The sequence below is a fragment of the Microcebus murinus genome, chromosome 15 (assembly GCF_040939455.1).
Source record: "Microcebus murinus isolate Inina chromosome 15, M.murinus_Inina_mat1.0, whole genome shotgun sequence".
Classification (NCBI taxonomy): Eukaryota; Metazoa; Chordata; class Mammalia; order Primates; family Cheirogaleidae; genus Microcebus; species Microcebus murinus.
Window position 1 is genome coordinate 720177 of NC_134118.1, and position 12952 is coordinate 733128.

At 39.9% G+C, this 12952-nt stretch overlaps 1 protein-coding gene across 3 annotated transcripts in view; it reads right to left on the bottom strand.

Moving 5' to 3' along the window:
* Positions 1-1937: 1937 nt before the first annotated feature.
* EXOC2 (exocyst complex component 2) overlaps positions 1938-12952 on the bottom strand; it is a 227117-nt gene continuing 216102 nt past the window's right edge. For 2 of the 3 annotated variants that reach the window (XM_012768489.2, XM_012768490.2), the window contains exon 28: positions 11506-11685. In XM_012768489.2, the coding sequence (XP_012623943.1) occupies positions 11592-11685 (94 nt within the window). In that variant the 3' untranslated portion in view covers positions 11506-11591. Of the gene's footprint in view, positions 8460-11505; positions 11686-12952 lie in introns of those variants that run through there. The other variant, XM_076010422.1, reaches the window with a different exon arrangement.

Genomic DNA, 12952 nt, shown 5'->3' on the forward strand with positions numbered 1-12952 from the left:
ATAAATCATTACTTGGATCTTCTATGTCTTTGCTGATTTTTTCATTTAGATGTTTTAACAATTGCTGAGAGAGGAGCTTAAAACTCTTCCAAATATGAGAATAATGGAACTATTTCCTCCTTTAATCCTGTCAATTTCTGCCTCATGTATTTTAATGTTTTGCATGCTCTGTTAGGCCAGAGACATGTATGTCTGTTATACTTTTCAGAGTGACTATTTTATAACTATGAAAAGTCCCTCTGTATCTGTTATAACATGTTTTTTCTTAAAATCTATTTTTTTCTCATGTTAAGACAGCCACACTCTAGGCTTCTTTATGCTTACTACTTGCATGGTGTACTTTTTCCTATCCAGTTACTTTCAGCCTATCAGTGCCTTAAATATAAATTTAATCTCTTGTATATAGCATATAGTTGGGTCACACTTTTTTATTTTGACAACTTCTGCCTTTTAATTGAAATGCTTGTTTTTTTTTCATTTTTTTAAATTTTAGCATATTATGGGGGTACAAGTGTTAAGGTTACATATATTGCCCTTGCCCCCCTCCCCCCTCAAGTAAGAGCTTTAAGCGTGACCATCCCCCAAACGTTGCACATCTTACTCGTTGTGGCTGTATATACCCATCCCCTCCTCCCCCCTCCCACCCGCCCGACACCCGATAAATGTTACTCCTATATGTCCACTTAGGTGTTGATCCGTTAATACCAATTGGCTGGTGAGTACATGTGGTGCTTGTTTTTCCATTCTTGAGATACTTTACTTAGTAGAATGGGTTCCACCTCTATCCAGGAATATACAAGAGGTGCTATATCACCATTGTTTCTTAAAGCTGAGTAGTACTCCATGGTACATATACCACATTTTATTAATTCACTCATGAACTGATGGGCACTTGGGTTGTTTCCACAGCTTTGCAATTGTGAATTGTGCTGCTATAAACACTCGAGTCTTTTTCATAAAGTCACTTTTGGTCTTTTGGGTAGATGCCCAGTAGTGGGATTGCTGGATCAAATGGTAGATCTACTTGTATCGCTTTTAGGTATCTCCATATTGCTTTCCACAGAGGTTGAACTAGTTTGCAGTCCCACCAGCAGTGTAGGAGTGTTCCTCTCTCTCTGCATCCACGCCAGCATTTGTTGTTTGGGGACTTTTTGATAAAGGCCAATCTCCCTGGAGTTAAGTGATATCTCATTGTGGTTTTCATTTGCATTTCCCTGATGATTAGAGATGCTGAACATTTTTTCATATGTTTGTTGGCCATTATTCTGTCTTCTTTTGAGAAGTTTCTGTTCATGTCCTTTGCCCATTTTTTGATAAGGTTGTTTGATTTTTGCTTGCTGATTTTCCTGAGTTCTAAATAGGTTCTAGTTATCAGCCCTTTATCAGATGTGTAGCTTGCAAAAATTTTCTCCCATTCTGTGGGTTGTCTGTTTGCTCTCTTGACAGTTTCTTTGGCTGTGCAGAAGCTTTTTAATTTGATCAGGTCCCATTTGTTTATATTTTATTTTATTTTATTTTTTTATTTTATTTTATTTTATTTTATTTTATTTTATTTTATATTTTATTTTATTTATTTTATTTTATTTTATTTTATTTTATTTTATTTTATTTTATTTTATTTTATTTTTATTTTTGAGACAGAGTCTCGCTTGTTGCCCAGGCTAGAGTGAGTGCCGTGGCGTCAGCCTAGCTCACAGCAACCTCAAACTCCTGGGCTCAAGCAATCCTTCTGCCTCAGCCTCCCGAGTAGCTGGGACTACAGGCACGCACCACCATGCCCGGCTAATATTTTATGTGTATATATATATATATATATATATATATATATATATATATTAGTTGGCCAATTAATTTCTTTCTATTTATAGTAGAGACGGGGTCTTGCTCTTGCTCAGGCTGGTTTCAAACTCCTGACCTCGAGCAATCCGCCCACCTCGGCCTCCCAGAGTGCTAGGATTACAGGCTTGAGCCACCGTGCCCGGCCCCATTTGTTTATTTTTGTTGCTGTTGTGATTGCCGTTGGGGTCTTCTTCATAAATTCTTTGCCTAGACCAATGTCTAGAAGAGTATTTACAACATTTTCCTCTAGTATTCTAATAGTTTCACTCCTAAGGTTCAAGTCTGTTACCCAGCGTCAGTTGATTTTTGTGAGAGGTGAAAGGTGTGGGTCTTGTTTCAGTCTTCTACATGTGGCTATCCAGTTTTCCCAGCACCATTTCCCCAGTGTATGTTTTTGTCTGCTTTGTCAAAGATTAGTTGGCTATATGAGGATGGTTTCATATCTGGGTTCTCTGTTCTGTTCCACTGGTCAATGTCCCTGTTCTTGTACCAGTCCCAAGCTGTTTTAATTAATATAGCCTTGTATTATAGTTTGAAGTCTGGTAAATTGATACCTCCTATTTTCTTTTTATTGCCTAAGATTGATTTTGCTATACAGGGTCTTCTCTGGTTCCATATGAAGTGTGAAATTATTTTTTCTATATCACTGAAAAATAATGATGGTATTTTGATAGGGATTGCGTTGACTATGTAGGTCACTTTGGGTAGTATAGACATTTTAACAATGTTGATTCTGGCAACCCATTGAGCATGGTATATTCTTCCATCTGTTTATGTCCTCTGCTATTTCCTTCTTCAGTGTTTCATAGTTCTCCCTGTAGAGGTCTTTTACCTCCTTAGTTAAATATATTCCAAGGTACTTTATTTTCTTTGTTGCTATTTTGAAGGGAATTGAGTCTTTAATTTGGTTCTCACTTTTACTGTTGTTGGGGTATATGAATGCCTCTGATTTCTGTGTATTGATTTTGTATCCTAAGACTTTACCAAATTCATTTATCAATTCAAGGAGTCTCTTGGTTGAATCAGGGGTTTTCTAGGTATAGTATCCTGTCATCAGCAAAGAGTGAGAGTTTGATCTCTTCTGCTCCCATTTGGACACCCTTAATTCTGCTCTCTTGTCTGATTGTTGTAGCAAGGACTTCCAGCACTATGTTGAACAGAAGTGGAGATAGTGGGCAACCTTGTCTCGTTCCAGTTCTAAGTGGGAATACTTTCAATTTTTCTCCACTCAGTACGATACTGGCTGTGGGTCTGCCATATATGGCTTGTATCATTGTTAGGTAAGCCCCGTCTATGCCTATTTTGTTGAGCGTTATCATAAAAGGGTGTTGAATTTTGTCAAATGCTTTTTCTGCGTCTATTGAGAGGATCATATGGTCTTTGTTTTTGCTTCTGTTTATATGGTGAATAACATTTATAGATTTGCATATGTTGAACCATCCCTGCATCCCTGGGATGAAGTCCACTTGGTTGTGATGAATTATTTTCTTGACAAGCACCTGGATTCGAATGGCTAGGATTTTGTTGAGAACTTTTGCATCTATATTCATAAGGTATATTGGTCTGTAGTTTTCTTTTTTTGTTGCATCCTTTCCTGGTTTTGGTATCAGGGTTATGTTCGCTTCATAAAATGTGTTCGGGAGCATTCCATTCTTCTCAATGTTGTGGAATAATTTCTGCAGGATAGGCTATTCATGTTTAATGAAACTATTGCTATGGTTGTGTTTAGGTATATCATTCGATATCATTTTCTATCTGTTCTTTTTGTTTCCTGTTCTTTTCATGCCTTTTAAGAATTATATAAATACTTTAAAAATTTAATTATAATTTTCCTATTGGCCTTTTAGCTACACTTCTCCACATTATTGTTTTAGTGATTGTTCTGGGGATTACAACACATATCCTTAACTTTTCACAGTGTATTAACACTTATATTACCACTTCATGTAAAATGTAGAAATCTTGTAACCATACAGGTCCATCTCTCCCTTCCTTCATGTTATATCCACATAGGCTATAAACCCACATGGCAATGCTATAATATTTACTCAGTCATATATATTACAAAAACTTTAAGAGAAAAAAGCAAAGGGAACAAATTCTGTATTTACCCAGCTATTTATAATCTCTGATGACCTTCACTGCTTTCTAAGGACCTGAGTTTCCATCAGGTATCATTTCCTTTCAATTTGAAGAACTTCCTTTAGCATTTCTCATAGTGCAGGTCTGCTGGAAACCAGTTCTCTTAAATTTTCTTTTATCTGAAAATGTCTTTATTTTGCTGGAAGAATATTTTCTCTTGATATAAAATTCTAGCTTGACAGGTTTTTTTTTTCTATCACTCTAAAGATATCTATTTTACTTTCTTTGGCTTCTCTAGTTTCTGATGTTAAGTCAGAAGTCAATTCAAATGGTGTTTCCCTGTATGTAATACGTTGTTTTTCTACCTCTGCCCACTAGATTTGTTTTTAGCTTTGAAAACTTTCAACAATGTGGCATTCTTTATACTTATCCTTTTTGCTGTTCATTAAGCATCTTGAATTTGTAGGTTTATGTCTGCCATTACATTTGGGAAACAGTCATTATTTCTTCAAATATTTTCTGCCTGATTCACTTGTTGCTCTTCTAAGACTCCAATTACACACATTAGACCATTTGATTATATCAAACAGGTCCCTATAAAAGTACAATGTTCACTTTTGCTCAAACATTTACCTGTCATTTCTCACATTGGATAATATCCACTGACTGTCTTCAAGTTCACTTACTCTTTCCTCAGTCTTATTTGTTTCTATGTCTCTACTGAGATTTCCTATTAATTTGTGGCTATTTACATTCTTTTAGATCATTGTGGATAGTTATAATAGGTGCATTCTTGTGTTCTAATTCCAACATTTGAATCATCTCAGGTTTGGTGTCAGTTGATTTTCTATTCTCTTGAAAATATGTTCCATTTTCTTTGTTCTTAATAGCCCAGGTAATTTTGGATTTTATCCTTGACATTATGAATGATGAATTATGGATAATATGGATACTATTTTCTTTTTTCTTTTGATTTAGCAGGTAATTATCTTGCTTGAACTTGAACAGCAAACTCAGTTTGTTGAGTATTTCTTGAATAGTAGCTTTCATCTCAGTTAAAAATCTTTGTCTTTAGCTGAACTATTCTAAGTCTGCTTCATGCAGATATTGTTCAGGGGTCAGCCAGTGATCTAAAGAGACCTAATTTGGAGATATCTTCTCTGGTTCTTTCTTTTCCAAAATTTTCCTATTTATCCAGTAGCTGAAATTTCTTGGATATAATTTTTGGTTCCTGAGAGCAGAGGGACAGAAGGGATTCAAAAAAATAATTCCCAGAATCTGGGAAAAAGAAAATTTCCCAGAATCTAAAGACATTTGACTCACCGCTAGGAATAAAAGAGCATCACAACCAGTACAATATTATGATCTTTCAGAGAACTAAGAGAAAGAGAAGATTCTATGGAAAGAGACGAAGGCAGGGAGACAAAGGCAGAGACAAGAGGGCAAAGTCTTCAGAATTCTGAGGAAAAATTATTTCCAACCCAGAATTCTATAGCCAACCAAGCTATCAATAAAGATTTTCTTCAGAAATTCAAAGTCTCAAGAGATTTACCTCCAATATACTCTTTTCTCGAGAAGTTACCAGAGGCTGAGTTTTACCATGTGAGAGAGTAAATCAAGAAAAAGGAAGACACAGAGTCCAGAACCGGCTGGTCTGACATAGAAGAGAGGCAAAGGGAAACTCGAGGCTGATGATCATGAAAGGAGATGCCAAGCGTGAGGCCAACCCAGCAAGTACCCCATCCAGACTGGGACGGGCTAGAAATCTGTGGGGAGGTTGTTCAAGAAGATAAATGTGATAAAATATCTATGTGTGTGAATATATTGCAAGGATATTTGCACAACTTGGATGGAAGGAGCTTTGGGATGAGTGAAAATGATACATGGATAATACAAAGAGTACAGAGGAAAAGCGCCACAGTCCACAACGAGCTTAGCACTGAATGGCACATCCGTGCCAAACGATGTGGGACTGAACAGCGCTCTAACCAAATGAACGCACTGGGAGGGGGGTTGAGCACACGGTAGAAGAGATGAAAGAGAAGAGCGATAAATCCTCACGTTCCATTGCAGGAAGACCAAAGAATCAAGTGACAACACATACCTGTTAGAGACTGCAAGGTAACTACTGTAAAAACCAGATCAGCTAGAAGATTTGAGAGTGGGTGGCTTTAAGGAGCAAGCAAAGGGGGACTTACAGAACAGGAAAAGATCATAAATCATAACTTATAGAGGGACTCTTCATTTCCACAACCAGCTCTATGGAACCATTTGACTATGTATTCAATTAAAAAAACATAAAAAGATAATCTGATACATTTGCTAACATAATTTCATCAATAGCACTCAACAGCTATTTTCTAAGGGTTATCCAGTACCCGGCACTGGCCTAGGGCCTGCGGTCCCCATGCCGATGCTGGCTGACGGCTCCCGCACAGTGTGCACAAAGGCTTGGGGGTCAGCTGAGAGCAGGGGTGGGAAACAAGCACAGCAGAAATCAACTCCAAGGCCATCTGACATCTGTACCTCCCCAGGTGAGGCTAGTCCCAGAGAAACTCAGTAAGCATTTCAAGAAAAGAAAGGGCTGGGTATAGATATTTGTAAGACGTTCCAATAAACAAAGAAGCAGGGGCAGCAGGAATTGATCACATGCCTAGGAAAGAGAATTTAAGAAGAGAAGGAAGCTCAGGAAAGATCTTTAAAGAATAATTTCACTTTTGTCTTTGAGGCCAGGATGCTCTGATCTTTAAGGAAGACATAGCTCTCTTGAGAGCCCAGGCTGTGAGTTAAAAGAACAAATCCGCAGTATGAAGTTTCTCTGGTTCCTTCCTTATTACTCTCTTCCTGCTCATTTATGATTTTCTAAATGCCAAGTTCAGCAACCATTTCTCAGTGCTCACCCTCTGACATCTGCGCCATTTGACTTTGCTGATAATCTCTTTGTTCTTATTGTAGTTCTTGCTCTTTCCTTGATTTCCATGACCCCATGACCCCACTCTTTCCTGGTTTTCCTCCTATCTCTAGGATGACTCTTTGGCAGTCAGAGTTCAGGCAGTGATCTTGCTTCTCAGGGATTTGTGCCTAGCTAGATGGTTGGCAGGCAGGTGGGACAGGAATACTAAAAGGAAAAAGTGAAGAGATAATAATGATAACAATCACGACAATTTCAACAATGACCACCACAACAAAACCAGTGGCATACCAGTCATGGTTAAAATGCTGATGGAGACACAAGATTAGCTCAGTGGTCACCTTAGAGTTTATTTGCCTAGACAGGAGGAAGACATTCTGACATTCTATTGGCTTTTATCAGCCAAACTACGAACAGGAACTGAAGACCCAGGTCCTGTTCATAGGATGTTTATTTTTACATATTTCTAAGCTGGCCAGGTTAGAAAAGGCTTTCCTGTGATACATATGATAAAACAATGGTGAACAGAAATGAGATGAGGTCAGCACAAAAAATGGGTGACAGCCCTGATACAGAACAACATACAACTGAAGTTAAACCAAGCTATTAGGTTATCAGGTATGAAACGTCTAATTTCCTTATGCACTAAGTTTGACAGTTGATATCTCTGACTCTTCTCGTTTTATTTTTATTGTGAAAGTACATCCTCATTCTTTCAAACTCATGGTTTGGCTTGTGATTATCTTTCAAAAATTTTTAGAGCAATTTTTGCGAAACCATGGATAAGTCAAAAACTCATCTTATTTTCATATGCGAGTTCCATCGTGGAACCCATGCAGCACAGACACCTTGAAATATCAACTTAGTGTTTGGGAAGGACGTGGCTAATGAACACAAAGTACATTGAAGGTTTGAAAAGTTCCCGTTCTGGTGATTTTAATCTTGACAATGAGCCATTTGGGTGACTTGAGACCCAGGTGGATGACGATGAGCTGAAAGCTATAGTGGAAGGGAATCCATCTCAACCTACACGCGAATCAGCAGCAAGGTTCGACGTTACTATTCCAACAATATTGGACCATTTGAAACAAACCAGCAAGGTAAAGAAGCTGGATAGATGAGTGCCACCTGAGTTATGCATCATAAGAGAAAACGTCTCAAAGCTTGCATTTGCTATCACGACATAAGGTGGACCTTTTCTGCACCGTATTTTTACATGTGATGAAAAATGGATTCTTTTTGATAATCACAAATGTTCAGCACAATGGTTGGATAAAGTGCTGAAACACAGTCCAAGGCCAATCCATTACAGTGGATGTCTACTGCAATCATTGGAAAAAATGATGCGGATGCTTGTGATGGAGCAGCTGAGATTCGTCAATAGAGACAGGCCAATCCTTTTGTAAGATAACTTTCAACCACATGTCGCACAAACAGTGTTGCTCACACCATAGAGCTGGACTTGGAAATTCTCTGTTATCCACTGTATTCCCCAGGCCTTGCACCAGCTGACCACCACTTCATGCAGGCTTTGGACACTTCTTGCAAGGAAAAGTACTCAATTCTCAACAAGCTGTGGAAAATGCCTTTTGTCGTTTCATCGCCACTTGCTTTCCGGGCTTCTTTGCTGCTGGCATAAACAAGCTACCATTAAGATGGCAAAACTGTGTCGAAAGTTCTGGTGCATACTTAATTGTACTGCTTCTTGTTTGAGATATAATAAACTAAATTTTTTGATTCAAATTTGAACATTTCATATTTAATGACCTAACAAAATCATTACAGCTGCTGTTCTAATTGAAGTATGTTATCAAATATTCGACGTATCTTCTAGAGTGTCAGAGCAGTTCATAGATCCACATAAAAATCTTTATAATAGTACGAGAGACAAAAGTATGCAAGTTTAGTCTATAGTTATGCATAATTATTTTGTGCATATTAAATAAAATATATTTGACTATTTTAGAAACCTAATCTTAATTTTAAAACTAGTTGAAATTTATAACTTTTCAGAAAATACATTGTAACACTCTTATGCAACTAATAGCAGAATATCCCATAGCATGTGATCAAAATAGAAACACACACTATACCACCTTGTATGAGAATAAAATCCAGAATAAAAATGTAATCTTTTCTATTTATTCCTTTTAGAAAAACCAGAAGGAAGGACGGCAAAGATAGGAGAATGAGTCAGTGAGCTGGGTCTACGGCAACGATGCTTGTTCTGCAATGCCCAAATCATTTCTAGAACATGCCACTTTCATAGTACACTGATAAAGAAAGTCTTAGTAAAACCAAATCATTTCTAATAGCTCCTTTGCATTTAAAGTGAGGCCAACTTAGCTAACTCATATGAAGCCATGCTGACCCACATAGACACGGGTGTGCTAAAACTGAAATGCTACCTGAGGGGGAAAGTGCCACAGGACCGCCTCGGTTCTATTCCTCAGCTCACTCTTTGTTAAACTTCCCCAAGTCACGCTCATCTCTCAGCTTTCTCCTCATGCATGTCATATTTATCCATCTCCTCTCAACCACTATGTCAAGCTTCTGTACCTCTAGCAGCTCTTGAAATCCCCCTTTCTTCCAAGAAGTCCTCTTGACTTGCTGGAAGAGTGAGTAGTCCTTGAGCTACCTCATTTGAGTTCGGGGTTCTATACCTCTGCCCTCCACTCTGAGCCCCAAAGTGCTTACTTGCTCCTATGGTGTTAAACTTCACTAGCCACTGGCACTGGTGAGCTTTCCTCACGCTGTGTTCCTCGCCAACGGGCGTCAGAACGCACGTCCATGGGCGGGAAGGACAGGGCAGGGTGCGGCCAAGGAGCTATGGAGCCAGAGTGTGAGCCGTGAGTGTGAGCACGGCTGCCGCTCACCAGCCTTGCAGCTTGCGGGAGTCCCCAGCTCTCTCTAAGCCCTAATTTCCTCACCTGCTAAGTCGACACAGATGTACAACCTGGCCCTCAGGTGTCATGGAAGGCACTTCAGTGCGATGCCTAGCACATGGCAAGCCCCCGACAAACTCAAGCAGAAGGATCTGATCAACAAATACAGAGTTAACCAGAATTTAAGTACTTATTTTGATTGTTAAAACTGGACATATGAAAAGTTAGTTATATAGCTAATGAAAATGTTGAAGTAAAAGCACTTAGGGAAAAAAATCTCCCCTAAATGATATGTCACATTGAGAACAGATTTCTTTATTGCTGATAGTGTTCTATTAGATATTTAAAATAATACAAACATTTGGGATTACAGTTTTATAATTTAGTTTATAGTCAAGTTAGTTACAATACTTAACACCCGTAGGAGAGACCAGATTCTGTGTATTTAATAGCTTTATCAAGCACATTTATAAAACTTTCACTTCCAGTTTCTATGATTTCTCCCTTATACACCAAATGAACAAACACAACAAAGTTTACTTATTTCAAATAGTGGATACTGTATATGGCCAATACTTTAGATATTACGCTCCAAAATTACTTGTATTAATAAGGACATTAACTTCAAAGGGATTCTATAATACCCATAGAAAAATTTCAAAACCCTGCCAAGCTGACTACCAGTAGAGAAGTGCTCAGTTTTCAGATGCAACTGGCACGGTGGAGCAAGGTAGGGAAGATGACTCTGAGAGAGGTCACCATGACCTGTCCCTACCCCGGCAAGCCAAGCCATCAGTGAGGTGGGGCAAATGGACACGGCTGATCTGCAGAGCCCACTGCCTGGTGACCAAAGGGTGTCTCAAATCTTCAGAAAACACAGACTGTGCCAGACTAGCATTCTTTCAGCCCCTGAGCAAGATAGTTCAAAGGGTAAGAAGCAGCAGAGAGAGCATCAGCGGCTGGGGGAAGGTGCAGACGGGCCGGGAGAGGCCCTCCGTTCCCGAGGGCCTGGCCTGCACGTCAGGGCCGCTGTGCTTGAGCGAGCGCAGTGCCCAGCACCCACCCAGCACGCACCCAGCACCCACGCGCCACAGCAGACACACAGGGCCTTGCGGCCACTGCACACTGCACACACATGAAGGGTGAAAACTGAGCAAGCTACACTGAGAAGGTGCTTAGTGTTTAGCACTGGGAAAAATAAAAATTAGAGAGCAAAGTGAAAAATTAATTCATGGACATCTGAACCACAAATAATCTATCCGAATTATAACATTTTAAAAAAATACAGACCACAAATTTTTCTAAAAACCTACTTGAATTAGGAGACTTAGGGCCATTTCTATGAAATGAAGTTTTTAAAGGCAGCTGTACAGTTTAGGGCAGTTAAAGCTCCAAAGATACCTAAACCTAACTTCCCAAATCTCTTCTTATCAATCTCTCCATGTGTCCTGAGAGCTTCCTACACTAACATCTAGTAGACGAGACACTGAGAAGTACTTCAGTGCACACCACACCATCTCAAAACATTCCCTGCAGAAGCAGCTCTTCCTGCAGCAGTCACCATGCAACACTTAGCTAAGATGAAAAATATTTTTTTACAAGGTATTTTAAACAGTCATACAGGATCTAATTTAATAAAAACTGTGAAACAAATATTGCTTGGGCATTTCAAATAAGGTCATTTTGGTTGAAATAAAATTTACACTAACATCTTTCTAAGCTACCAAATAAGGAAAAGGAAAAAAAGAAAAAGAAGAAGAAGAAGACACAGATACTGCAAACCCAAGGTTTTGTTAACCAATACTTTAGGACACTTAGAAAAGTGAATAGTTTATTACTTGTTATCTTTCAGGACTGCCCTTATTGGCAGGTATTTATGTTTTCATCATGGTTGAAGAAGCTGCTTGGAAGCAGGTGAGCTGCAAGTGCATGCTGCTTTTGAACTTGTTCAGAAGCTCTTCCAGTAACCTGCAGGGAGGAGACAGTATTTTACAGCCTGACAGATGGGTGGCCTGGTGGCCTAGCAACACAAGAAAACATACCCGGGAGTTAGGGGCCTGGCTCTGCCTGTGCTTGCTGTTTTTAAAAGGGAGCTGCAAAGTTTCTATCTATGGATTCTTAATAACAGAAATAAGTCAAAGAAGCTAATCAAAAGGGACATGTTGACACACATATTTATGTTTGTATATGAAAATCTCCTTCTTGTCCCCTCACCCAAATTAAATTACTACTCCCTAAACCAGACTGATATTTGAGCCTCTTCTTTTTTTAAAAAAATTCACTTTAAAAAATTTACAAACACTAAAATTCACTCTTTTTGTGATGCAGTTCTGTAAGTGCTGACGCACGCGTGAAGCAGCATGGCCATCCTGCAGTGAGGGCGCAGGGCAGCCCAGCGCCACAGACCCTCAGGCCGCCCCTCGGCAGCGCCCGCCCTCTGCCCCATCCCCCAGCAGCACTGCCGGCTTTCCGTTCCTCTAATTTCATATTTTGTCTTTAATAAATATTGGAGAGTGGTCAGTTAATCGCCGGGGCAAGCACGGTTTGTTCTAATTCTAATTCATTCTGGGCAAACCATTCTGCTGCTTGACATCTCCACTGACCACTGGTCTGATACATTCACATAGCTTTAAAGGAGGGTGGGATCTTAGCACTCGCTTGGTTCAGACAGAGCAGCAAGAATGGGCCACACAGGACTGGGGTCAGGAGACTATGCGTGGTCCAACAACGCTCATGTCAGAACACTGTCCCCTAGCAAATCTAAAACATAGTCCTGGTCCAAGACTATTTCAGGGTGTCTGTTGTTCTTGACTCCAAGAAACTTGTTCCACATATTAACAGTGGTTGTTTTAATCGTTTATCTTATTTATTTTAAAGAAATGAACAGAGTTTGGAATCAATTGAGATAGAGGGTGGAAGTCAGCGAGGGAAGAAAGCAGCAGGGAAGCGGAAGAGAGGCCTGTTCGTGTGGGCACTGTCTGTACGGCTGCCACATGCCCACGTGGGACACGCACAGGGCTGTGTGAGGACCACACCTGGGGAAGGGCTGGCCCGCTGCCCGTGCACACTGCTGCAACTGGCAGTGTCCTAGCACTGGCCAGCCCCAGTGCTCTCTGCTCTCGGGGTTTCCGAGGGGATCACCATCCCTGCCCGTCCCACAGCCCATGTGCCACGAGTGCTGGTCTGCAGCTCCACTGGCCTCATGCAGAGGGAAGTGGACTTCAGCTGGGGATGG